We start from the raw sequence: 25,166 nt of genomic DNA on the forward strand, positions 1-25,166 counted from the left end.
CTCGAGAGGGGACCAGGAGGCCATTAACTAGAGATGAAATCAGAAAGTCCAGACGCAAAGAATGCACTCGGGCAGCACAGGACAAAAACGCGTGGAGTCCAGTGGGGGAGGCCTTCGTCCTGCAGTGGACCTAAATATGCTGTTGACGAGGATGGTCGATGGTGATCGCATACCCTCGATTGCTGCTACCGATAGAGGCAGCATGACGGCTGGGGACGAGTCGAAATTGGGGTATAAAGTGTCAGCCAGGGTATGAGCAAATTGCAATGAACCTGGCTGGAGTTCAGAAACGCGGAGGCAGCAGGGTCCGGCGGTCGAGATGATCGAAGCGCGCGCACATCCAACGTTGGCAGGACAGCCGGCGTTCATGGCGACAGTCCGCGACAGTGAATTGGTTAAGGTGGTTGGTTGGTGAAGTTCTAGAGCTGGGATTGTGGCAAGCAGCCAATTCCGCCTGGCGGCGCCGCGCAAAACACGTAACGCAAAACACACGAACGCAAAACACGTCCGCACCCCACGACGACCGAAGCCAAACTGCACAGATAGTCTTCTGCAGCCATTCTGTAGCTTCGTCAGGGCCCCGCCCGGGCACTCGTTCAGCTTTTCGCCACGAGGGTGAAGAGCCGGTACATGATTACACGGGCCACTGTGGTGGGTCTGCGTGCTGCCAGCATCTCCCCCCCTTTCTTGCGGACAACGCGCACGCAACCACACTGCCAGCATAGATTTATACCCCCCCCCCCCCCCAAAAAAAAAAAAAAAACTTGTACAACCACGGGCACCAGGGACTTACCGTAAAATATCGATAAGGGCCCCACCCATGCAAGCTCCCCCCTCTCATGTTCTGGGTATTTCGAGTTTTCGAGCACTACCGAACAATCGCCCCGCATCCCCCAACCACCCGAATTGATGGCCCGAACCAGTGAAACCGAAACGGCGCAGGAACACTTCTGACAGCGCTTTTGTTTAAACCAGAGTCCAATCCAAGAACACAGGGTAGCCGTTAATTCCGCACACGCTCGTCATTCATTTGTTATTGTCATGTGGCATAGCCGAATGTGCTTGTGGCTTTGTGACAACGTACGGTGGGTCGTGACATGCATTCGTAACGAAAGCCAGAAGACACTGGAAGATTTCTGAGAGGCACCAAAGCCCTTTTTCTCCGCCGTGAATGCCCTCCAAACACGTCAGGCCTATTTCAAAGTCTCAAAAATAAAATGGACCAGATGATGGCATGAATAGACTCTCTGGCTAACAGGACCAACAGTGCGGGTGACGGGAACAAATTGCTAACACTGGTTGCGCCAAGAGGGGCTCATCTTTACTAAAAATGTGTTTCTCTCCAATGAACCACATTACCTTTTTTTTCTTTATGGGGGGTGGGTAAGGTTGGTTAGCATTTACATGCCGCCATTTTGAATTACGGGGCAGTTCCGAACGAGAGCCACCTCCACAAAATTCTGAGAGGGGGTAGGCACTTGCTCGCTATTTCCCCCTCCCAAAATAGAAATCCAGATAAACCCCTGACTGCCGGTCAGCCGGAACTGGCTCCCCGGCAATGATTGCGGTCAAAATAAGGGCCAGTGTATCGTCGGCCACTTCACCTAGGCTTTTCACCAAGCAGCCAGACCCGGCAGGGCAGTGCGCGAGCTCAGTCCCGCATGTGCACGGTCCAGCGCGCACCGGGGCACCTGCCAGTCGCGCTCGTAAGTGGCCGTGATACCGCTGTGTGTCACATGCGAGACATCAACCAGCGTCTCCCGGCCCGACGTCCTGCATGACAAAAGTCACCCCGGCATCCGAGCAACTCAACACCTCGTCACAGCTCGGTGGTTCTGGCCCTCCATGAATGCAGATGTCCGCCGGTGGGCACGCACCTGCCTCCAGTGCCAACGTGTCAAAATAACCGGGCACACAGTCACTCCTGCCTCGCCATTCCATCCACCGGACAGCCGTTTCGCGCACGTGCACACTGACCTGGTCGGCCCCCTGCCACCGTCGTGATGCGCCACCTACTTGTTCACGTGCGTGGACCGCTTCACGCGCTGGCCAGAGGCAATCCCGATCCCCGATATCAGTCGCCAAAGCCTTTGTTGGTGGTTGGGTGTCCCGTTTCGGCTGCCCTCCTGTTGTCACCACTGATCGCGGGCGTCAATTCCAATCCGCCCTGTTCAACGCTCTCGCTGCCATCTTGGGAGTACGCCACATGCACACCACCTCCTGCCATCCATCTGCCAACGAGATGGTGGAACGTTTACACCGCCAAGTTAAGGCTGCTCTCACCACCTACGAGCCAAGGGAACATTGGGCCGACCACCTTCCCCTAGTCTTGCTCGGACTACGCTCGGCTTTTAAGACTGACCTGCGTTGCACATCAGCCGAGCTGGTGTATGGCTGCCCTCTTCGCCTCTTCGTCTCCCGGGCGACTTCTCACACCTCCGCCTGCCGATGGACCTTTGGACCCCGCCAGTTACGTGGCTGACCTCCGCCGCCTTTTCGAGCAAATCCGGCCCGTCCTTCCTCGACAGCGCAGCGACCACTCTGTCGTCGCGAGCCAGGACCTTTCTTCCTGCACTCACGTGTTCATGGGCCGCAACGCTGCCCGTCGACCCCTCACTCCCGCTTTCGATGGTCCATACCGTGTCATCGAGCGTCACCCGAAGACTTTCACCCTCGACGTCAACGGCCGTCAAGACGTCGTCGCCGCTGACAGGGTAAAGCCCGCATACGTCGCCTGTCTCCGACCCATCCCCGTCTCAACAACCATGCCCAGGAATTTGACCCTTCAACCGTCGAAAACTGTCACGTGGGCTTAAACAATCGCCTCCGGCTCTACGGGGTGGGGGAGCCCTGTAGCGGCGCAGGTCCGCCGCGCCGACCGAGACGACGACGACGACAAAGGCGGAACCACGAGTCGCACGCTCACGTGCGCTCGCGCTGGAGGAATAAAAATCAGTTCGAGCCCAAACACTATCGCGGCTGGTTGTCTGGATGCACAGCAACTCCTGGCATTCAGAGCGAAGGCTCTCTGCTCACCTCATGGATTCCCGGACTAGGGAACCACTCCCATTTCAGAGCTCAAATAAACGTTTCTCTCTCTCTCTCTCTCTCTCTCTGTGCGCCGGTCACGACAAGTTGTTGTAGACCGCAGCTGGGCATGGTCGTGCGCTGTGATTTTGCACTGTACAACCTGCTGCATGGTCCGCTTGCCGATCAAGTACTGTTCCCAAACCACGGCCCGGTGCTGGCTGCCCAACGTGTGTTCAGAGCTGCCCTCACCTGCCAGTCTCGCAAGGAGGGGGTACGGCGACCCCCCTCGCAAGTTGGAGCATGCATGATGCGCCCAGTTCTCCCACGTACTGCTCGTAGTTTGTTGGTGGTGCAGCTTGGAGCTAGAATTCCTGCGCTACAGCCTCGTATGCTGAAGCGGGCAGAACCTGTTGCGATGGCTCACGCCGATCCCTCCAAGCAGAGGTGGTGAGGTGAGCTGTATGCGCTTGTCGCTGCTGGCACTGACCTGCCCGCTTCGTCGATGTGGATGTGGTAGACGTGTTGCGCCAACCTGTGGAACACTAGCGCGTAGTCCAGCTGCATTCACCCTTGCAGTCTGGTCAAAGATTGAGCACCTCAAGTGGCAGCTCTTGAGCTGTCTGAAGCACGAGGTCCCCGTTTGGATAAGCAGTCCCGGGGCTGGGTGTGACCGTTGAAATCGCCCAGCAGCCTTTGTCTGTCGTACAGCAGCCTACATTCTCTGATGCAGTGCATAGTTTGCGCATTCCCCATGTTGTGGCCGCTGTTGACTGCACGGTAGGCTACCCCGAGGAGGACCGGGATGCCCAGGATGTCGCCAGTCGACCACGTGTGCTCGCGGCACGGACACTCGACCCTGGTCCATTAGGTACCAGCCCTCATCTCCGCGGACAAAAACGCGTACTAAATAAACGCACTGAGACACCCGTTTTCCACCGCATCACGCTAGAATGCTTCGTGCTTCAAAGACACGAGACTTTTACAGCAAGGCTGCATACCTCGCCAGAGAGGCCGAGCTAGTGTCAGTAAATAAGGTATTAGAGTATGCCACTGAGGCACGCAAGTCAACAACGGCAACCATTTTGGCGTTTGTCAGCGTTGAGAGATGGCCGCATCTACGGCCTCGCCATAACTTCGACCGGGTCGTTTGTTAACAACACTACCAAAGATGCAGCAAAACAGCATCTTCGGACACACACGTTATCTTCTATTCGCATTCAGAACGACGCCAGTCGCGCGCAGCCATGGAGCAGGGAGAAGAAGCTAGGCCTACGGGAGTTGACCGACTAAAACGCATAAACAACAAAATGGAGGTGCCCATGAACCGTCGTAGTGCATACAAATGCCACGTAATGCGAACTGGCCAATGATCATGGCGGCGGTACGGGACAACAGGAGAAAAGAGTTCCAATACTCTGTGCCCATGTCTAGAGACACGTGCCGAGCACATGTGACAAGCCCGCCGAGACGACGAGAAACATTTCATACCCTCCTCCATCACTATTTGTAATGGTTTACAACCACTTTGCTGGACATCCACTTTCGCAGGGCAGGTTGGCGACCATTTTTTTCTCCCCCTTTCTCATTACCCTTTTCTGAGACACCCCCTTTTTTCTCCTACCCCCGCACTGGGTTATGTGCAGGTGAGCTTCCCGCTGAGCTCAATATCCCCAGTGCACCTTCTTTTCTTCCTTTCTAACCGAATCACGCAGTAGTAGTAGTAGTCTGCAGCGTTTTCCTAGGTGGTTCCTTGTGGCTCTGAGGTTGTGTTCCCATTTCAACCTTTCCCGCTATATTCCACACTTGGTGTAATCTTCTTTCAATGATAATGCCGCTGCGATTTACTGCGCAGCGTATAACAGTAAAGATATCAACGCCAGTGGGCTGCTCCCCCAGCAAATGTTCGCCCAGTCCTAGGTCCTTGCCTTGCACATGGACCACGGGCGGGGCCCCCAATCCAGCGGACAAGCACCTGTCCAGGCTCCTTTGCAGACCTCCAGAACACCGCCTTCGGCAACACAGACATAAGTAGCTGCTTCCCTCTCTCTCTGTCTCTGTATCTCCATGGACAGTGCCTCGCTCATACACACCCCCAAGCCTAGTTCAACCTTTCCTACATGAACTGGATTGAACGTCTTTTTGTCTGGTTTGGGGACGTCCACACTGAAGTTTATGACGCCTTACATTTTTATTTCAGCAAATACCCCTAGCAACTTAATGCCAGGGATTCGCAGTCATGGCACACTGCATGCAAAATGCCCATCAAGCAGAGCATAGCCTCAACAGTCGAGTATCCTGTATGAGCATTATCACATCTTTCCTAATATCACCGTGCCCACCAGAAAAGCCTTCTACATGCATCCAATGTGCAAATAGCAAGGGTCAAGCATAGTGGTGCTCCCAGCAGGAGCCTGAGGGGGTTTTGTTGATACCAGGAAACATGCTCAGCGACCCACCCTTCTGCTTCGCTTGCAAGTGCTGCAGAGCACTACTCCATTCTCAGCTTGGCTCATATTCCCGGGTGTATCAGCCCTTCCGATCCTGTCCCTGTGGCTCTCCTGGGGAGTTGAACCTCGTGTTCTAGGCAGAGCTGCTTAGCTCTGCCTAGGACCCACAGAGACAACATTTGAAAGCAATTTCCACTCTGTGCCTGATGCTTGTTTTATCCAATACTAGGCATATGGCAAGCTTGTGCACCCCAATAAGGGAAAAGGTGCTATAAATATATGCATGTGTCTACGCAAGTGGTTTGCAAGCAAGCAGCTTAATTAGCCCTCCGCGTCAAATTTAGCACCCAAGATCCAGCACAGCAATAGCACCATATAAGTACGGACCATAGAGTTTGTACCAATATATACTGAACAAAAATGCGTTGCTGCAATCGCATGCCACCATGGGAGCCGCTACAACAGCTGCTAACTTTTATTGTGACCAAACAAATTTATACTAGTTGTTACAACAACATTAAAGTTTTTGTAGCTATAGACAACTCATAAGCTTGTCCACGAGCCATGCCAAGTAAGCAGTCCACAATGCCTTGCTCGAAATGCGGCTTTCCTGGATACTAGTGCCAGATGTCCCACTAGTGTATCTTGGTATAAAGCTCCACGGCACTGCAGATTTAAGTGAGTTGACTCAGAGGAAACCACAAGACAGTGAGATATTATAAATGTCATGTTATTGAGCAGAGGCTAGAATGCACAGAAGACAATGCACAGCATTTCAGAGAAAGAAAACAAAGTGTTGTACATAATGCGACTTGGCTGAGAGCTCTTCAACTTCACTTTGCATACTGATGACACTAAGTATTACCACCGCGTAAGCTACTGAGAAGCATCACAAGAGCAAGCCATCACACTGGACATGTAAGCTTGTCAAAAACCTTGGGACATGCTGCCGCACACCACCACGAGGTGAATGCCGCAGCAGATAAATCACAAGCCTGTTCTGCACTGCATGCAGGAACACAACTCCGCCAGGGACCCGCAACATCGAAACACCTCACGGAGACATGTGGCGCAACGTTCACATAAGGCTTCCATCAAACTTAGCTGCCCAGCTGGCAAATATGGTTTGGTTCCTTTCCACGGATTATGCCCGTATGAAAATACATCAATGTGGTGAAAAAATAAACACACTCAGAACAACTCCCGTGCACAGTCCCTGTAGTACAGTATACAAAGTGCAGTATAAATCATGCAGTGTCATGCGGGTTATCACAATTTCATTGAACAGACTAGAATACAATGAGCTGGACACGACGGCAATAAACTGACGCATGCGTTGACCATGCAATATTGCTAGGGGCAGTAAAAATCGATGAACATGTCTCAGCACATGAAATATTTGTCTAGTCTTAAAAACAATGTAGTACATTAACTACGATGGGCCTGGGAACGCAAAGCAAAAGCTGTCATTACACTGATAGACAGGACATGACTACAAATGGTATCATGCTTGGGGAGAGGGTCCTGATTGCAGCTTTTTAAAATTTATTGGCATTACAGGAGTGAGGCTTCGATTTGCAATGCCATGTGCTGGCTTCACACAGCCCTGAGAGCGCCTCTGTGCAAACACTGTTTGCCCTCATAATGGGCAAGAAAAAGGCAGGGGTAGGGTTCGAAACAGACCTGCTCGTTACGGCCATCAACCGCCAGAAACATCAGCCAGTGTTTTCACATTGCACCAATAAGGCTACGGTTACACCATTTCTTGTTGACTGCAGTGGATGCACTATAACAGCCTTTCTCATATTGCTCTGCTTCCCCCAACACGAAGCCTTGCCTGCCCAACATACGTCCTGTGCACATCAATACCCTTTGTACTTCGGTCACATGTCACTCAAAAAGCAGCTCGCATGTATTATGCACTGCACCCCAGGTTCCCCTCACAACACGTGACATAAAAATGTAAAATGAATAAAATGCACTACTGTGCCTAAAATCACACTCTAGAACGGATAGAAAGCTGCACTAGGCTTTCGTCGACCACAAGGGGCCTGCCAAGCCTCATTCACATTTGAGAGCAGCTGAAGCGGAACTAAGTGAAAATGTTGATCTTGTCATTTGTGCCTGAAATAAAGGCTGCCAACACAGTTCTTGTGTACCTCTCATCACTTGGAAAAAAAGGCCTTGGCAACAAGGAAAACAGTCGTGTTTGGCACATGGCAGCATTGCCAATTTACCTGGAGTACCACCACGCTGTCTTGTCTAATTTCAAAGCACAAAAAGCTCTGAAGAAGGAAAAAACTCTGCTGAAGCGCTGCCACCCAACAATTGATGTCTGCATCGCCAACAAACCTAATTAAAATGGTACTCAAGCGGTCATGTTCAACCTTCACTTAATTCTCCTGCAATTTTTCATAACCTATAAATCATCTACGCCACTCGGCTCGTTTTTCTCTCTATACGTTCACGTAAAAATGAGGGCTAAGTGGCGTTGAAATGGAAACTTCATCCAATTTCGATGTTTAGAAAAGGTGCAGGTAATCTCGTCACTTGATGCATGTACAATACTACAATAATGCAATGCATGTGGCTGCTCTTGCAAGCGGTGTCAAAAATGGGCCAAGTGCCAAGCACTGTACCATATGCAAATTCTCATGTGTTCTGGAAAGCATCAGATTCGACAATTTCGCAAAAAGTGCGGATTCATTTTTTTCAGTGGCTCGCAGTATTTTCCCTGGTGGCGGTAGTACGTGCACCAAGTGGCCAGCACCCACCAAAGGAAACGGGTTGCTGCCTGTCGGACTAGCGCTGCCGCACAGCATGCAGCTCCTGAGCACATACTGCACGTCTTGCACGCTGACAGCAGCCCCCCATGGGAATATATCTCATGCGGTGACAGCGACATTTATTGCTTGTTCTCCCAGGCTGCACATGACACACAGTGGTGCACAGAGATTGCAAATGCATTTTTCCCCCCATAAAATCAAAATGAACAGAAACACACATGGATATGCACAAAATGGCAGAAACATTTGAAAGTTATGGGTGCCAAATCAAGCCAAAAAGTCAAGGAACAGTGACTAATACAAACACGAAGGTGCAATACTTGTGTTACGACAATTGGAAACACAACAGTAACATAATGTCACGTAAACACAGGTTAAAGCTATAAGGTCAGGAACTATCAATAAATAAACCCGCAATAAGGGCATCAATACACTGACTATCTGAATATACCTGCGCAACTTATTAAACAAATCCATACTGGCAATGCATTTGCCATGACAAAAGTCACACAGTGCGTGCAAATTAGACGTAAACACAGCAACTGGAAGAGAGGATATTGGAGTGCTAAAGTTGCAATTGCATCAATGAAACAGTCGAATTCAATTACAGTTCGCAGAAAGGGAGAAGGCATCAATCAAGAACTGAAATGTCCCATCCTAATTAGTGCACCTTTCGCTACGAGCAAGGGTGCATTCTTAGAGCACCGTCTACAAGAACGTTGGCATGCATTAAAATACAAACGCGGCAATCACTCTAGGGAGCAAAAGAAGTTCCCAAAATTTGCTCACCTGGTTCCCGCAAAACGATGTGCTGTTGCGTGCTCTCGGTGCTCCCGTAAGATATCCCGGGGACAATGCAGCTAGCACCCATTATTGAAGGTTACGCAACCACAGGCCCACGTGGGATGTACACAGAAACGGTGCCAGAAACCACGCACGCACGGCATGTGTTGTCCCATGAAGGCAGGCAGTGGAAAAACCCGCAGCCGCACACTCTCCAGCAGAGGGACTGCGCATCTTGTCCACCAGCGCAGGGGGCCTGCCGCCTCGGACACCCCGGGCAAGCGTCTCCTCTGCCGAACTCCTCGGCCACGTGAAGCTGTAGCCAGGGGCTCTTGTTGAGCCAGCGCAGCAAGGGTGAACATCCGGTGCCTCGCTCAGCTGGCTTTTCCGAGTCCAAATGCGCAAGGGGCGCTTGTTTTAGGAAATGCAACAACCAACTTGTCTTTTCCCCTTTAGCGCTATAATAACGAAATCAGAAAACGCGAGGTGGTTTGACTAGCACCTCAGTCTGCAAGGGCAAATGGAGCTCTGGGTCTACGAGATCTGGCGTGGCAGTGCCAGACGACACTGGAGACAGCCCACTGCAGCAGTGCTCTGCATGGTGGCAAAATTAGGCCCCTGCGGTGAACAAGACAGCCTCAATTCCCGAGCTTTCCCGGCCACCTTGAGCAAGAAAAGGGGAGCACACGCAGAACTACAACTGTGCTTTGAACACGCTTGGAATGGTTGCTGCTTGACATGTCGAACACAAAGCGACATTGTCAATTTAAAAAAGAAAGTGGACAGATAAAACGTGGGGATTTGTTCACTTCTCCCCTCACCTCCGCAGCACCCAGGCCACTGACGGCGGCTGATGAGTGAAGACACTGGCCCCGCTGGGCAGACAGGGGGGCCATCAGTCGTCCTTTGAGCGGCCACTGGAGAGGCCCAGCAGGGGTCCCCAGGTGGCCAGCCGGCCGAGCAGCTCCCGGCGCACGGCCGCAGTCACCTTGGTCACCAGGCTGGTGGCCGCCGCACCCGCAAACACCAGGTTGTACGTCAGCACCAGAGGAAAGCTGGCCAGCCACTCGATGCGGCCAAAGTCCCCCAGCAGGTCAAAGTTGGTGATGCCTGCAGGCATCCCATCCACTCTTCCTGAGAGAACCCTACACAACCTTAACGCTCCTCTAAGAGATTTCCCAACGAGGAAACAAAAAAATGCGTCACTGAGCAGGTATACAGTAGAAGCAGCTGAACGAGCACCTTGCCCAAGGCAACTGCGAAAGCCCTCACAGCCAGAAAAAACCACGACCGCTTGCAGCACAAGAACAGACAATGGACAGAGAAAAGGCCCACAAGCAAGCACCTGCTTCCAGTGATCATTTGACGGAAATGACACATGCTTAAATATACGTGTCTTCCATTAAAAGTCAGTTGCAAGTCAGCATGGGCATCAGCAGGGGGGTGCAGTGCAACGGGCTCGCTCCCCTCCAGACAAAGCCATCCTGCTGACGCCCATGCCTGCTTGTGGTCCTCTTCTCGGTCTGTCGTCTGTTTTTGGCACGGCGAGTGTGGTGCTTTGCCAACTAGCTGGCACCCTCGCACTCTTGTGGAAGACGTGAAAGGATAGTCCCTCAATGCTTTACCGGCCACGAAACTGCACCGTAACTCTATGGGCAAGTGTCATGTGCCGCCTCTGGCTGCTGCGTGCTGGCACCACCATCTGCATGGGCGCACTCCTCGGGCAGCGTAGCGCTGGCCAGAGCAACATGGACACGGTCACATCAGAGTATTTGGTGCAAGAGTTACGCAAAGCTTCTCACACTGTTTATCATTACAAAACTCAATTAGTGCGTGTAAAGGACGATGCCAAACCTGTGTTGTTCTGGCACAAAGGTGCAACGGAAAGAGTTTCCCTCTTGTGTTGAGGAACAGGAGCCAGCCATTCCGCAGCCAGAAACGGGCGACTTCAGCTTCGACTCCAAGTACAAGAACCACTCTAGCACCACTGACATGGTCCCTGCCCATTAATTTGCTGCCAAATTCAATGCGGTGCCACAGCAGTCCCGAGCACCGTCCCAGCACGTTTCCAGCCTTCCAGCCACCACCACGGGTGCTGAGAGGACCGCCAGATCAGTGGCATTGCCAAGCATGCTCCAAATTCTCGTAGGAAGCATTTGCCCAGTTAACCGCAAACAAATTTGCTTGTGCCCATGTACCCACACGTGGGCACTGTTGAACAGGTTTCGCTCGATTGCCACACTACAGCTTCAGCTGCTGCCCCCACTTGGTGGGAACGTCGGCTGAAGGATACACCTTTTTTCTTCAATGCCGCCTCCATCTTTTCAAGCAAGAAAAATTTAAGCAATAAAGCAAATAGGGTGATTTTACTGAAGATCAAACAAAGTGTGGCTGATTGACCTCTTCGATTTGCTTGAAATTTTTTTATATCATTTCTAGGGATGGGCGAATATAGATTTTGAGGTTCGAAGCGAATTCGAAGCGAATAGTGATTTGGTCGAATAATTTCGAATCGAATAGTTCGAATAGTACACATTGCAAATCACAAAGACAAATGAGCAACTTGTGACCTGACTAATGTACACATTTTTTTCTAATAATTAGAACTCACGTAGGCACACCATTGTGTAAAACTATTACCAGTTGAACATTTATTGCAAAATCTTACACACAGCTTTCCTTTGCTGTATTCACAAGTTTTCATGAAGAAATGCCTGTTGCGCCACATGCTCTAGGTGCAGCAGTTTCCGTCGGCTGCTCATTCACAAGTTTAAGCGCCGCCTATTTATAGAAGCTCCGTTAAAAAAAGAAGTATTGTAGCCACTAGTATCCTCGGCCGTAGCCAAGCAAAGCGCAAGTGGCTGGCCGCCATTTTGAATAGGCTCGCTTAGTGCGGCGTACTGCCGCGCTGTGCGAGCCTATTCAAAATGGCGGCATGCCTATTCAAAATGGCGGCCTGTACAAGTCTGCTGGCTTGGTGCCGCGATGTTCGGAGCGGTGTCGTTTCAGTGCCGCCTTTTTTTTTTTAACCTAAAGTGTGCTGGCGGCCGAGAGCTTCGTCGAACCTCTAGGCAAGGCAGCAACTCGGCAGTGCCGGCACTGATAATAGAAATGTCCGCGTCGGTGGGTCTTGAGCCAAGCCTGGGGTAACTCTTGGAAAGCTTGACCGAAAAGCTAGGCTTTCAGCTGCCTATTCGGGCGCATCAAATAATTCGAAAATATCGAATACCTGCATTCGAATCGAAGCGAATAACGAATAGAGAGCTATTCGATCGAATATTCGACAATACCGAATATTCGCCCATCCCTAATCATTTCCTGATCATTCCAATGTCGAGACTTCGCAATATTTTCCCCAGGAAAAATTTTGTCTAACTGTAAAAAATTTTGGAACGCAACAAGGTGGACCTCACTGCTACATGCCCGTATGCCTTGGCCAACTGTAGCGACGTCCAGCTACGGCAATATGTACGAGGGGCAATTCATAAATTTTATGCTCAATTTATGCCTGGTTTAAATTTATGTAAAAAGATTGTGCTGCTGTCAAAGATATAGTAATTTTTTTTTTCCAATAAGATGTCAAATTCAGCTCACAGCATAATTTTGTTCGAACTTTGAGCCTAAATATTACAAAAACTACTTAAATTACAACCTTCAAATTTTACTCAGGTGTGGTCCTTACAGTTGTAAACAAACACACTGAATACTATAATTGTATACTGTACGGTTAAGGTGTAACGGGCACGCAAGTATGAAGAAAAAACTGAAAAACCCAAATTTCAGGAGCTAATATAAAAAAAATGTGGTTGATGCCTCTTTCATAGGAATCGGTAAAACACAAAAGTGAAATGTGCCTTCACAGGAGCATTTATTGTGCATCCATATGAACTTGCACATCGCTATTTATATTATGTCGGTATGGCACCTTTAGATGCATCAACGTTAGACACTGGATTGAACGCGCTGGAACGTTGCATAAATCCGACTGAAACCACAGCCCCTTGAAAAGCGTGCGAACGAAGTGGAACCGAAACTAAAACCGAAAACAGCAGGTGGCGGAGGGCGCCTCACTTCACACGTGTCCCGCGTGCACGAAGACGCTGGCATCTGTTGGCGCTCATTAGTGTCACGATGAACCGCTTCGCTTCGCTTCACTTCTAGACGGCATTGGAATGAAGAAAGTAGGGGGCAAGATACAAGCGCGTTTGCAGACCTACTTGCGCTTGAATTCGTAGTGCAGTGGGCAGAGTGCTGGGTACCTCCCGTTGCGGCGAGAGAGTTGGTGGCTCAAGCCCGGGCGCAGCCGCGTCAAGGGAACTTTTTCTGGCAACGTCATTTCCGTGACAAATATGATGCCGGTCAGGTTTTCGTGGACCCGGGCACAAAACACTTTTGCGTTAAAAAAAGCACATCCAAGATTTTTCTCAAATTCTGTTGCATCATTCTGTTCCTGGAGATGTGCAGTGCGAGAAAGGAACCCTATCCGCCCGGCTCTCCACGACGTACTGCAGGGACAGCACTTCCCTCAGATTTGTATAGATCATGTGTGTGTAGTACAAAGGACACGTGATCCCTTTACGGATACAAGGAGTGAGAATGTCATAGAAGAATGGCATTTTCAATGTCCATGTTGGCACCATAACAACCAATCTGTGCCCAATTAAAGTGCATTGATTGGGGGAAAAAACAACGAATCTCTTAGGGTCAGCCCCATGTTCAACAGAAGCCCTCCTCCAATTTTTGTGAAACTCTCCCAACATGTCGACCACTAAATTTACTTTGGTTAGAATTAGGAGTAGAAACAGCTTGCATCACACCGACACTGGAGTGTGCACAGCGCCCCATTCCCATAGGGGCAGCACAGGTGGAATGTAATCTGGAAATGCACGCTGCCGTTACCTAACAAAGGGAACAATGTTCTTCAGGTCCACTTTTCAGAGCTTGCTCTTTAGAACACTGACGCTCTTCGTTTTGATACGCTACTTTGCCTTACCGGGCTAATCCATATCGTCAAAACACGGGATTTGTACACTCCGCAATTCTAAACGCGCTACATTCACCCTATAAAATGAAATATTTCACAATAGGAGAAGTTGCACACATTTTTGCTTTTTAGTTTGCTTGCCTCCAAGTAGCGACCCCTCGTTTGCTTACTCACACACACACACACACACACTCGTGGGGGGCTCAGACAGATTGGGGACTGGAAATCGGGCGGCGCAGGAATACCTCGCAAATGATGAGCTCGAGTTATCAACGCAAAGTCAGACAAAACATCATCTGGGTTGTACGTGATGGCGAGGAAACTTGTGAAGAAACACTAAGACAAAGTCAATTGGGGAAGAATTACGCATGTACAAGCAACACTATCTTTCTGAAATTCGAAACAGCGCGAAAAGACGGGACAAGGAAACGACGACACAAGGCGCTGACTAACAACTGGTTGGTTTATTGCGCGGGTTGCGAAATATACCCAGAAAAAAAGGCAAGAAGGAACACGATAAAGGAACACGATGCACTTCTTTTTTTCGTGCTTCCTTCTTTCAAATGCAGAGCATTTCTTAGCCTCGCCTCTTCCTGCGTCAGACGGCGTCCACAGCTCCGCGTCCGCAGCAGGTGCGCCTCTCCTCCTTCCCTCCTCCCTCTCAACAGCAGCTGGCGCGCGCATGCGTCGTAGTCAGCCCGTTCGCTCCGTCGCGGTCTCGGCGTAACAGGTGCGTGATAGCAGCGCGGTGGGGCGTGGAAGGGCGCGCGCTGCTTGCGCATGCGCGCTCTCCCCCCCGTACTGCTCTCCCTCTACTGCGCGCGCTGCAAATATAAAGCGTCTAGCGGTCGCTTGTGCTTCAGTCACTGCGTTGCTCCTTCCTTCCTTGGTTGACGCTCGTGCCCACGTTTACCGTGTCTGCTACTCCAGCATCACGGAAGAAGCGATGGAAGCAACACTGCCTTCAATCAGTACTGAGGCCCCAATGCTCTGCATTTACTCGTGTTCCCCTCGCGGGAAGGCGCAGGAATTTTTTTTTTTAATCGTGTTCCTTCTCGCTTTTTTTTGGGGGGTATATTTCGCAACCCGCACAATAAACCAACCAGTTGTTAGTCAGCGCCTTGTGTTGTGGTTTCCTTGTCCCGTCTTTTCGCGCTGTTTCAAATTTCAGTATGCACCACCAACTAGCCCAAACCACCGTTCTAACACTATCTTTACTACAGCACTGAACTAACAAAGTTTAATGTCTTACTCCTTGCAACCTGGATGAGTCAAATGTAATGGACAGCAAGAAATGTACTCTAGCACAGTGCCAACTAGCATGCTTATGTTGCATACACGGAAAATACCAGGAACATAACTATAGATGCCAGTGATTGAACTGTGCCTTCATATTCAGCGCGCCATCAAATCAATGCTATTGGAGGCGAATGAGAAGTACACAAAACGCACGTCTGGCATGCTCGACAGACTGAATATTCCTGTACAAGGTGGGGTTTTTGGAAGAGGGTGGGAGGAGTGTGGTTGCCGCGTGGGAGATGGAAGGCACTTTACCCGAAGAAGAATCTGGATTGCATTGGCAAAGAATGCATGCGCCATATGCATATATACAGGGTGTCCCAGCTATCATGCACCAACATTTTAAAAAAGAGCAATGGCGTTACTCGAAGAAAACCTAGTGCATAATGGTTCCAGTACAGTGGAGTAGAGGACAGTAATTTTTTCTTATGTAAGACTTAATTATTTGTAATTAATTACCTAACTCAAGAAGTACTCTCTTAATCATTACTCTCCTAATCATAAAAAATCGTTGTCCCTATATGAAACGGTGTCAAAGTTTTGTGACCAGTACAAGCATTGAAGGAGTCCAGTAGTGGTAATACTTGAAAGAGCTTTATTTGCACAACTAGGTAAACCAAAACTACGGCCAATGTCAACTGTGCGAAATGGCAGTGCAACAGATGTCAGCAGACAATTTTGTGATGTCTTCAACGGTGTCACAGGATGATGAACACACTGCAGTGGCCTCAGCTTCAAAGTGCGTTTGCCTCAAATAGCAACCTTTTTTTATTTATTTATTATAAGCAAACTGTAAGAAATAACTCTGGTGGTTTCTTTTTTTTGCTTTTGACCAGGAATTTTAAATCCTAATTATACCAAGTAGGTAACTATCTGAATTTGTTCATAAAATCTTCTGCTGAAGTGACCTTGTGAACAAAATACTGACCACAGAAACTAAGGTGTGTTCCGCATGTGCTACTAATACAAAACTAACATGCTAACAGTTACAAGCCTCATCCGAGAAAAAAAATTCAATAGTGCTGATTTTTTCATTAGTAGCACAAAAGAGAGCTAATGTGGCACTTTGCGAGAATAGGAAAGTTCAGCAAATTGGCAGAATTGAGAACTCCCAAGGTACTTTAGTGGCAGCAAATGGCCCAACAAAATGCCTAAACCTTACGAATAATAAAGGAAGGAAATTGACCGCAAAGCTGCCTTTCTGCAAAGACCTCCACACACTTGAGCAGTGCCACCTTGGTGCACCGTGGCTAGGCTCGGCAAACAGAGCCTGTCCGGACAGGTGAGAGTCCACAGGACACAGCCCGGACATTCAGCACCGCCACCACATGGCCACAACAATGGCCAAAGGGCCGGTACTCACCGAGGGTCCTGGCAAGTACAGGCAAGGCCGAGCTCAGCACCAGCAGGACTGCGCAGTTGCCGATGATCTGGGTGAGAGTGGCCGACGATGGCTTCGGCCGCAGCCGACAGAAGACCGGCAGTGAGAAGAAGCCCACCACCGATGCCAGCCACAGGTAGCTGCAGCATCGCCGGACACGTCAAGGGTCTGTCCACGTTAAGGGCCACGTTAAGGGCCCATCACCCACTGCCCCGCGCTACAGGAAAGCCACGGCACCAGCCCGACTGCCCTCAGTGCTGACCGACAAAGACTGAAAACGCACCCTCAAAGATGCGTCGGGGCTTCACAACACATCAGTATATGCTCCCCTTAATTTAAACCAAACAAATTCCAACTTGTTCTAAGACACAAAAATTCGTAAATTTACTAGTACCTCCATTTCTCACGAGCCATTGGATTCCCTGAGAATTTGCAGTTTTTCTGGTTGGCAAACATTCAAATGACACCACCTGTGGCTTGTCACTGCTTCGCAGTATGAAGCATCCAGAAAAGCACTCTAAAAAAGTGGATCTCCCAAAACACCTACGGTAAAATGAATAGGGAGAGAGAGAGAGAGACAGAGAGAGGAAACTCTCTATTAGAAGAGAAAGCCAAGATGTCTGCTAGATTTTCAATACATGCTACTTGGCGGGAGAAGGGAGGAGAGAAAGGCCCATCAGACTGCAAGGCAGAAGAAAGAGGAAGAAAGGAAAGAAACGAGAAAAAGAAATTTAGCGTTTAGTTCAATAAAAATATACTGCGAGTGTCAAGGATGCGTATTCATCTGTGAAAACAGCATCACCATTGGCACATCCATTACAAGCGCCAAGGGTTCTTCATAGACATGCCCTCATCAATCAATCAATCGGTTTATTTCCCAGAAATACATCTGGAGGGGTCCATGGGCTAAAGGCAGACTTAACCGCTTGACTGGGCCCATGAACCGATGAGCCATTATCATCTCTGTATGAACATTGTCACGCCCCCTCAGAGTGAGCGGTTGAATAAATGCCAGTCCCCTGGAACAGCCCGCCCCTCCCAGTGCACAATGTGTTCCAGGGCGAGGAAAAAGAGGAAGCTTTTCCAAGGGTGCCTAAAGCCGGTGAACGGCTGCGCTCATCGCAAGGCGGAGTGGGCAGGATACAGGATGAGGACGATCTCCAGCGATGATCCCACCACACCCAGGGCCGACAGGGAGCTGATGCCCAGCGAGAATTGCTGCAAGGAAGAGAGGCACGCACTCCTGAGAAGGGCCATTTTGACAAGCACTGGAGCCGGCTACTGGGCCGCAGCACAGTTAGAAGAGAGGTCAGGACAATCAACCCAAACTCACAAACAGAGTGCGTTCCAAAATACTAATACACAAACATTTCAGTTTTTCCAGCATTTCTGATATTTGAATGAGAAATGGAGATGAACACTGACTCCAGCTTCTAGCCATGCCTCCAGCATGTGCAGCGCCAGTGGCAGAGGCATGCCTGGGGAAGGTGTCGCTCACCTGCACCTGCGGGGTGACCGGCAGTGCTCTGATGCCAATGAGAAGCTGCAGCGTGTTGTGGACGACCATCAGCAGAGAGATCACCTGCAGGGACCAGGGCACTGTTAGTGCGCACCACGGGCAGCCAGAGGCTGCTGCTGCCGGAGAATACTGCGCAGGTGTTCCGACAGAGCCCCGAAACGGAGCGCAACGGCGCACACCCGCTCTCATAAGCCCACTTTGAGTAATCTACTACTCGTGTGATTTCCACTACCAGAGTTACCCCATACTCCTCCTTCATATTCAAAGCAGCCTGGAATCGCACACATTACTGGCACCATTGTAATCTTACGCAAGGCACCAGAATTACAAAATGTGTGAAATGTGAAGGTGGGTCATTCTGGTGCAAAACATAGACATGCACAGTACATTGCACCACCTTCCTTTTCGTCCATGGCAAACAATGCAACTACAAATGAACATTAGTGTGCCTTAGAGCCAAAATCCCAAATGCCACGAGTTTGTCTTCAACCGAGACAAATTCAAGAGTGTTAACTGAACCACAGAAATATTCACGGCATGCAAGGGCAATACACACATTCCAGTTGCCTCAAGCACTGAGCGCTGTGGGAATCGTGGGCAAGCAAGCAAGCCACACTGCTCTCCGTCCCCCTCGCGACAGCTCACTGAGGGGGACCACGAGCGCCTGCGACTGCAAGGGTATCGGATGCGTACCGTGAGGCTGAGCAGCAGCAGCATGACAACGGGGTAGCCCAGGTTCCTCCTCCACGGGGACGCCAACTGCTGCAGTGCTGCAGTCAGAGCAAAGTACACCAGGGCCCCTGCACACTCGGCCACGCACAGGCCAACCCAGCCGCCGCTGCTAGCTGCAGCCACTGCACACTGCCACACTCTCAAGACGGCAGCTTTCCTACAGCAGAATCGTCGTGCAATGATAGCTCCAACATTAATCTAATGCACTAGCCATTAGAATTCCATTTTGACAAAGTTTCAAAAAATGAACTTTTGGGAACACATTCCTTTCTCACGAGGAGTAAGTCAGGCCGCAGCTATGCTCTACAGATAATGAATGCGTTTTACATCTGTCAGTACACCACCGGAGTTTTCTAGAAGAGGACCGAGACTACATCCTGCAATATTTCTTGCAATTCTGGCAACACCTACTAGCGGCATGCCGACTGACAGCACATTAATTGCAGGCACTGTGTTTTCTCAAAGCCCGCGCAAGAGAAGGAGAACTGCAGAGGAGGAGGAGGAGGAGGGGGCGTACCCAGCTCTCTGCGAGTCTTCTCCAGCTGTGCCAGCCTCTGCTGCGGGGACATTCCACGGCCATTGGTGCCGTTGCTGTAGCGAGCAACAGGGTCGTGGATTTCATGATCTGCACAAGCATCGCACACCGACGTCAGTGAGCCAGTCCCCGTGGGACGTTCCAAGCGCTTGAGCACATCAAAATCTGCTCAGTGGGATAAACAGACTGGCAGCTCACAGGCCACGGTGCACAAAAGCAGCTCATGCACTGTTTAGCCGCCAATGTGCAAGGAACTTGACCGAAGTAACTCTTAGCAACAACAAATTAACGCCAGTGCTGAGTTCACCGCACACAATGAGAAGTGGGAAGGGACAGCCGCTTCAAATCGGGCACCAGGATTCGTTTACTGCGCGAAGCCATGCCCCCGCTGTCGATAATCAGTTGAACGTATATGCCAGGCAGTGCCCACTGCACAACAAGCATTTCACAGCAAGTTGGTCAGTCAGAGGCCCGGGAATATCAGAATTATTCAACACAACAACAAAAAAAGCTGTGTGAGGAGAAATCAGCTTTCTGTGGCCCAGGCTTCACTGGGGCATGCTACTCCACCCGTGGATGACCAGTTACGCCCCCCGCACTTCCTGCCTCGGCTGTAACTTAGCTTTGTATCCTACCAGTGGACGCCGTTTTTTCCCCCCTGCTCCTTGTAGAACTTTTTACCCTCATTTATCACAAAAAAAGAACGCGTTGAAGGAAAGTCTTGACAGAATAGGGGACTGTGAGAACACAGCAACACAATTAGCAACGCAATTAGCAACACAATTAGCAATGATTGCCAGCTGGCCAAAGTTGTCGCACACCAGGTCACGCAAGCAATTCTAAAGCGGTTTATGGTAATCAAGACCTTGCATACCACTATTTCTGTATAACACTTTTGCAAGTCTACTGTACTCTCCAATGCTACTGATATTTTTTACATCATGCCTGCCAGTGCTTGCACAGTAACAGGAGGACCACGTTTGCTCCCAAGAATCTCACTATGTGCTGCTGGTAAGGATTTAGCTGGAGCATAAATGCCCCAGACCAAAGGGTTCCTGTCAGGCTTGCACGACCATTCCTCTGCCTCGTTGCCGCCTGCTTCTTTGGAAGTTTATTTGGAAGCAAAAGTGCAGTCTCTGAAAAAGTGCATACAGTAAAAGCTCGTTGATTCGAACTTCAATAATCTAAGATTATGGATCATTCGAACTGTACAGTTTGTCCTGGCCAAGTCTTCATAGAAGTCTATGTACAGAGAAGACCATTAATTTGAACCCGAGTAGGTTTTGCAGCGGATAATTCCAACTACGGGCCACCCTGTGACTACACATGAAACGCAGAAGGCAAAAGAGGCCAAACACAATCTGAATCCCACAGGGTGGAGGTTTTGGGAGACGCATTCGATGCAATCGATGAGGGCGTGAACAAAGCGGCGTGTGTGGAGCGCTGACACACGAGGGCATCAAATCACAGGTCACAAGCGCAGCAGAAACTATCGCTGCCAATGACGACACGGATGATGAGAACGAATCCTAGTGCGGCATCCGCTCAGAAGTCGTGGTTGGTTGAAATGCCGCCCGTCTCTACTTGAGTTTTCAAGAACGACAAGATGAGGCGTCCCGGTACATTCGTTTGATAGAGCAAGAAAGTGCTGACTATCACCTTTAGGGACAAGAGGCAGGCTGCAATAAGTGTCAAAGTGTTAACACGCCCCACTGCTTCACATTTGCAGTGTACTGTTGCCATTCTTCCCTTTCATTCGTTCAAACTGAGATGGCGTCCCCTTGCAGCTCGGATTAGTGAGCTTTTACTGTAGTACCAGAACTTGGTGCCATCCCGCTCACCCACCGGTGATGTGACCAGCTGCCAGGTACTCCACTGGATGGCACTGGCCACAGCCCCACAACAGCACTGAGCTGAAATGCGGATAAGTGCGAGGACCTTCTGCGCAGACTAGCATCACTTGGGGCTGCACCCACCGTGGCTCGGCAGGCGAAGCTTTCGGCGGAGGGTCTCCTCCTCCATGAGCGTGCACTGGTACTCCTCCTGAATGTCGCGCAGAAACTGGCAGGGCAGAAGGGCACCGTTACGACAAAGCAGGAGGGGGGGGGGGGCAAGGCCACCGCACCTTTGGTTTGATCACCAGCTCGCCCAGCACCGTGAACAGACGGGCAAAACCCACAGGAGTGCAGACTGCAAGAGAGCGGCATTCTGGCTCAAGACCGAGGGGAGGGAGAGAGTTGCGGAAAATGTCAAAAACCAAAAAGGTCAAAAAACAGTTACCCGCCACATTGATGCCTTTTTCCACAATGGACTTGCAGCAGCGGTCCTGTCCAGTCGTAACCTTCACTCCGTGTACAAAGCCCCACATTTACACTTTACATTCATGAAGGGGCATGAAGACAGAATACGAGTCTTTTTTACTGGAAAGGTTTTGTGTTCCATAGAGCCCCAGCACTTGTCCGGAAGCAAATGATGCTTTATTCACTGCAAAATTAATCAATTTAAGCTAAAATCTTGATTCTCGTGCCAAAACGTGTGTTTGAATAACATTTGTAATGACATCATAAGAAGAGGTCTTTCAGCTAAACTTGGTGTGGAGCGGAGACTTGCTTACTGTTAGTCAGCCTAGATGGCGCCACCACACCGCAGCAAGCCGTTCTCTGCCTTTGGTTTGTTTGTGACTGCATTTAAACCTGTCTTGTTTTTGTTGATGGAGAAAAAAATTGGCCGCGTATCTGCTCCTTTCGTTGCAAATGTCAACAAAAGACCATATTCTTTATCGACTTTTGCCAAGTAAATGTCTCCCTTCGCTTTCCCGCTCACCTCTCATGTTGTTCCTCTTGCGTCGCGCTCCTCTCAAGGTAAAGACGCCAAAGGTTTGCTTAAATCACCTTAAATTTACCGCGCTCCACTGTTCCAGGCCAGGTGTCTCGATGCCAATGCTGCCGTACAGCGTAGACGTGCGTGAATCGAAGCGCCCTACTTCAACGTTGATAGAACCACAGTGCCCTACTCCACGTGCGTTCCAAGCAGAACGTGGAGCCTATCTAGTGGAACGATTCCTAACTGTTGCCGGTTGATTAAAACTATTTTTGTTGTTTATGGACCAAATTTATCCCAATTAGGAGATTTTATGTATTTAACCCTTTGAGGGTCAAATTTTTTCGCCAAATGCGACCTCCAGAGTCGATTTCTTTTATTGCTGATTTAAATTCTTCGGATGAATTTATTTCAAGAAAAAATTATCACGATTTTTTTCGGGTGACCATAAAGTGACAAAAAAATCGTTTTTGTTGTTACATATATGTGGTTTATTCATGAGTAACACGAAAAAAATTCTAAATAAAAACGAGAGAGTAACTAGGCGGCACCTTTTGAGTGAATCAAAATCAGACAGACATCAGTTTCGAGGACGCAAAATGCGGGAAGCGCCCAAAGGACGATACCAAAACCAGCCGCTGCACATGCGCGGCGCGCACGCCGGATGCGGGAGCGATAGACGGCGCACCGCTCATAAAATACAAAAAAAGGAGAAAAGAGCCTCATCAGTTTCGCAGGCGACCTTGGTCTGTGGCAGGCGCAAGAAGCACCTGGGCGCCCGGTGGGCGATACCCAGCGCGCCCCCTCTTTAGCGGATGCACAAGCGATAGCCGGCGCACCGCTGAAGTAAATCATAAAAAAATAAAGAGAAGAGCCATCGGCGCAAAAAAAAAAAAAAAAATTCGACGTATTTCCAAAGTGTGGCAGCACATGCCAAGCAAGAGAAGTTGGAGAAAAAGGCACGCTTTTTAAACACACAAGCAATGCTGTACATGTGTTTTCCGATGCCGTACATGTACGGCCATGACCCTAAAAGGATTAACTAACCTAATAACAAAACTTAAATCAGGTTAAAGATATCTTCTATACTTTTTGAGTTACCAGACTAATTACCTTCACAAAGCAGCTCCAAGATTAACTAATTAGGCAAGAACCCAAAAAGATTTTTATCTCAGCATGACCAGGAAGGTCTATTCTGTGCAAGGAAGCTATTTGATTATTGCTGCATTTCCTTTAGGTATCCAAAAAGAAAGAGAGAAGTTCCTCTTTCTTTTTGACATGAAACCATTACTAATTTCAAAGGGAAGGTGAAACTTTCTTTGGTCTTTCTTTTGCCTAAAGGATATCATGCAATAATCTAATAGCTTCCTTGCACAGAACAGACGTTTCTGATCCCACTGACGTAAAAATCTTGTTGACTTCTTGCCTAATCAGTTAATTATGCTGATTGCAAGTTTCAGGTAATTAGTCTTCTAACTCAAAAAGTATAGATGGTATCTTCAAACTGATTTCAGTTTTGTCGTAAGAATGGTTAGCTACATAAATGCTCCTAATTTGATTCAATTTGGTCCCTAAATAAAAAAATCATTTTACTTGCCACGTACCCCCTTAAAATGGCGGCAGAAGCTATAGTGGTGTGGGCGACAGCAGGCTACAGCGGAGTGAATTTTTTTCTGCAGTTGATGAAGTATTTAATTTCGCAAAAATCAAGCATGTATGATTTTTTATAAAGGAACACTGCAAATATCACTTCTGTATTAATTTGTTGTCTTATATTTGCGTAATGGCTTGTTCATCTTCAACAACGTTGACAAGTATGAACATTACACCGGACTTAGACGGGTAGATTTAGCTGCGACTATATGAGACTATTGCGCAGGCCTTGTTTTACTTTTGCTGGGTGGCTGAATCGAGTCGCAGACAAACAGACAGACATACAGACAGACTAAAATTTCTGGGTTTAAGTAGCCCACGAAAGACTATTGTCTTTAATCATCGTTTCTTGAAATATAGTGCTCGCTCAACAAATATGGTCACGTAAGACACTGTCGCTTGCGTCAATCGGCCAGTGTCGTCTGAGACCAAAGCCCCGTAGCGCTGTGCATCTAAACCAAGCATAGTGTGCGCAGTACCAGCAGCTTCGGTACTTCTATGTTTACGGGTGCTTTCGTAACTTTCATTGTTTGTCCCACCATTCTTACTGATATAAAAAGAATGTGCCCTTAATTTAAGTGCAAATAGTTCGTTCTGCAAGCTTACAAGCCCTGCATAATTTGCGTTTGCTTTTGCCGGCCTGCACCAGTCGCAGAGCTGGCTGGTATGACATCATAGGTTCTGTTGCGGGAAATGAGCTAGTGGGTCGTATGGCCATTCCCTTTTTTTCCTAATCATATAGCTTATTTGAGCAAATTTCACGTCAAAAATGCTGTCAGCATGATTCTAACAAGGCAATCTTTTGAATGAACCAAACTTGCATTTTCTCTTCACGGCCCCTTTAAGTTCAAAGCTTTTCTTCCCACACTGATGAGTTTTTAAGCGTTGAAAGAAATGAAGGTAGCAAGGCCTATCCATTTTCTCGGGCAGTACTGGCCTATGTAAACTTTTTGGCAAAAAACTTTTCCATCCCTTCCCAAAGAAAGCTGAGAGAAGCGCGAAAGCTGTCTCCCATCCAAACTGCGCCACCTTCGCTGGATGCGCATCCAACAGGTCATCAAACCTTCAAAGACCCAAACAACAAGTGAAGAACAAACCCACACGATGAATTTGCATGCAATAAGCAAATGCATCTACAAACGAACTAATGTATACTGATACTACGTAACTGATTGATTGATTGTGGGGTTTAACGCG

The 25,166-nt window shown here is 49.1% G+C and overlaps 1 protein-coding gene across 2 annotated transcripts in view; it reads right to left on the reverse strand.

Annotated features, from left to right (window-relative positions):
- Positions 1 to 6,186: 6,186 nt before the first annotated feature.
- Lili (LMBR1-like protein lilipod) overlaps positions 6,187 to 25,166 on the reverse strand; it is a 28,005-nt gene continuing 9,025 nt past the window's right edge. The window contains exons 8-15 of one of the 2 annotated variants that reach the window (XM_077705661.1): positions 21,622 to 21,686; positions 21,473 to 21,557; positions 19,479 to 19,586; positions 18,923 to 18,999; positions 18,209 to 18,292; positions 17,855 to 17,928; positions 16,693 to 16,850; positions 6,187 to 10,156 (exon numbers count right to left, since the gene is read on the reverse strand). In XM_077705661.1, coding sequence (XP_077561787.1) covers positions 9,942 to 10,156; positions 16,693 to 16,850; positions 17,855 to 17,928; positions 18,209 to 18,292; positions 18,923 to 18,999; positions 19,479 to 19,586; positions 21,473 to 21,557; positions 21,622 to 21,686 — 866 coding nt within the window. In that variant the 3' untranslated portion in view covers positions 6,187 to 9,941. Of the gene's footprint in view, positions 10,157 to 16,692; positions 16,879 to 17,854; positions 17,929 to 18,208; positions 18,293 to 18,922; positions 19,000 to 19,478; positions 19,587 to 21,472; positions 21,558 to 21,621; positions 21,687 to 25,166 lie in introns of both variants that reach the window. The other variant, XM_077705663.1, reaches the window with a different exon arrangement.

The sequence above is a fragment of the Haemaphysalis longicornis genome, unplaced genomic scaffold (assembly GCF_048455015.1).
Source record: "Haemaphysalis longicornis isolate Haplotype H1 unplaced genomic scaffold, Haemaphysalis longicornis Haplotype H1 scaffold_4, whole genome shotgun sequence".
NCBI lineage: Eukaryota > Metazoa > Arthropoda > Arachnida > Ixodida > Ixodidae > Haemaphysalis > Haemaphysalis longicornis.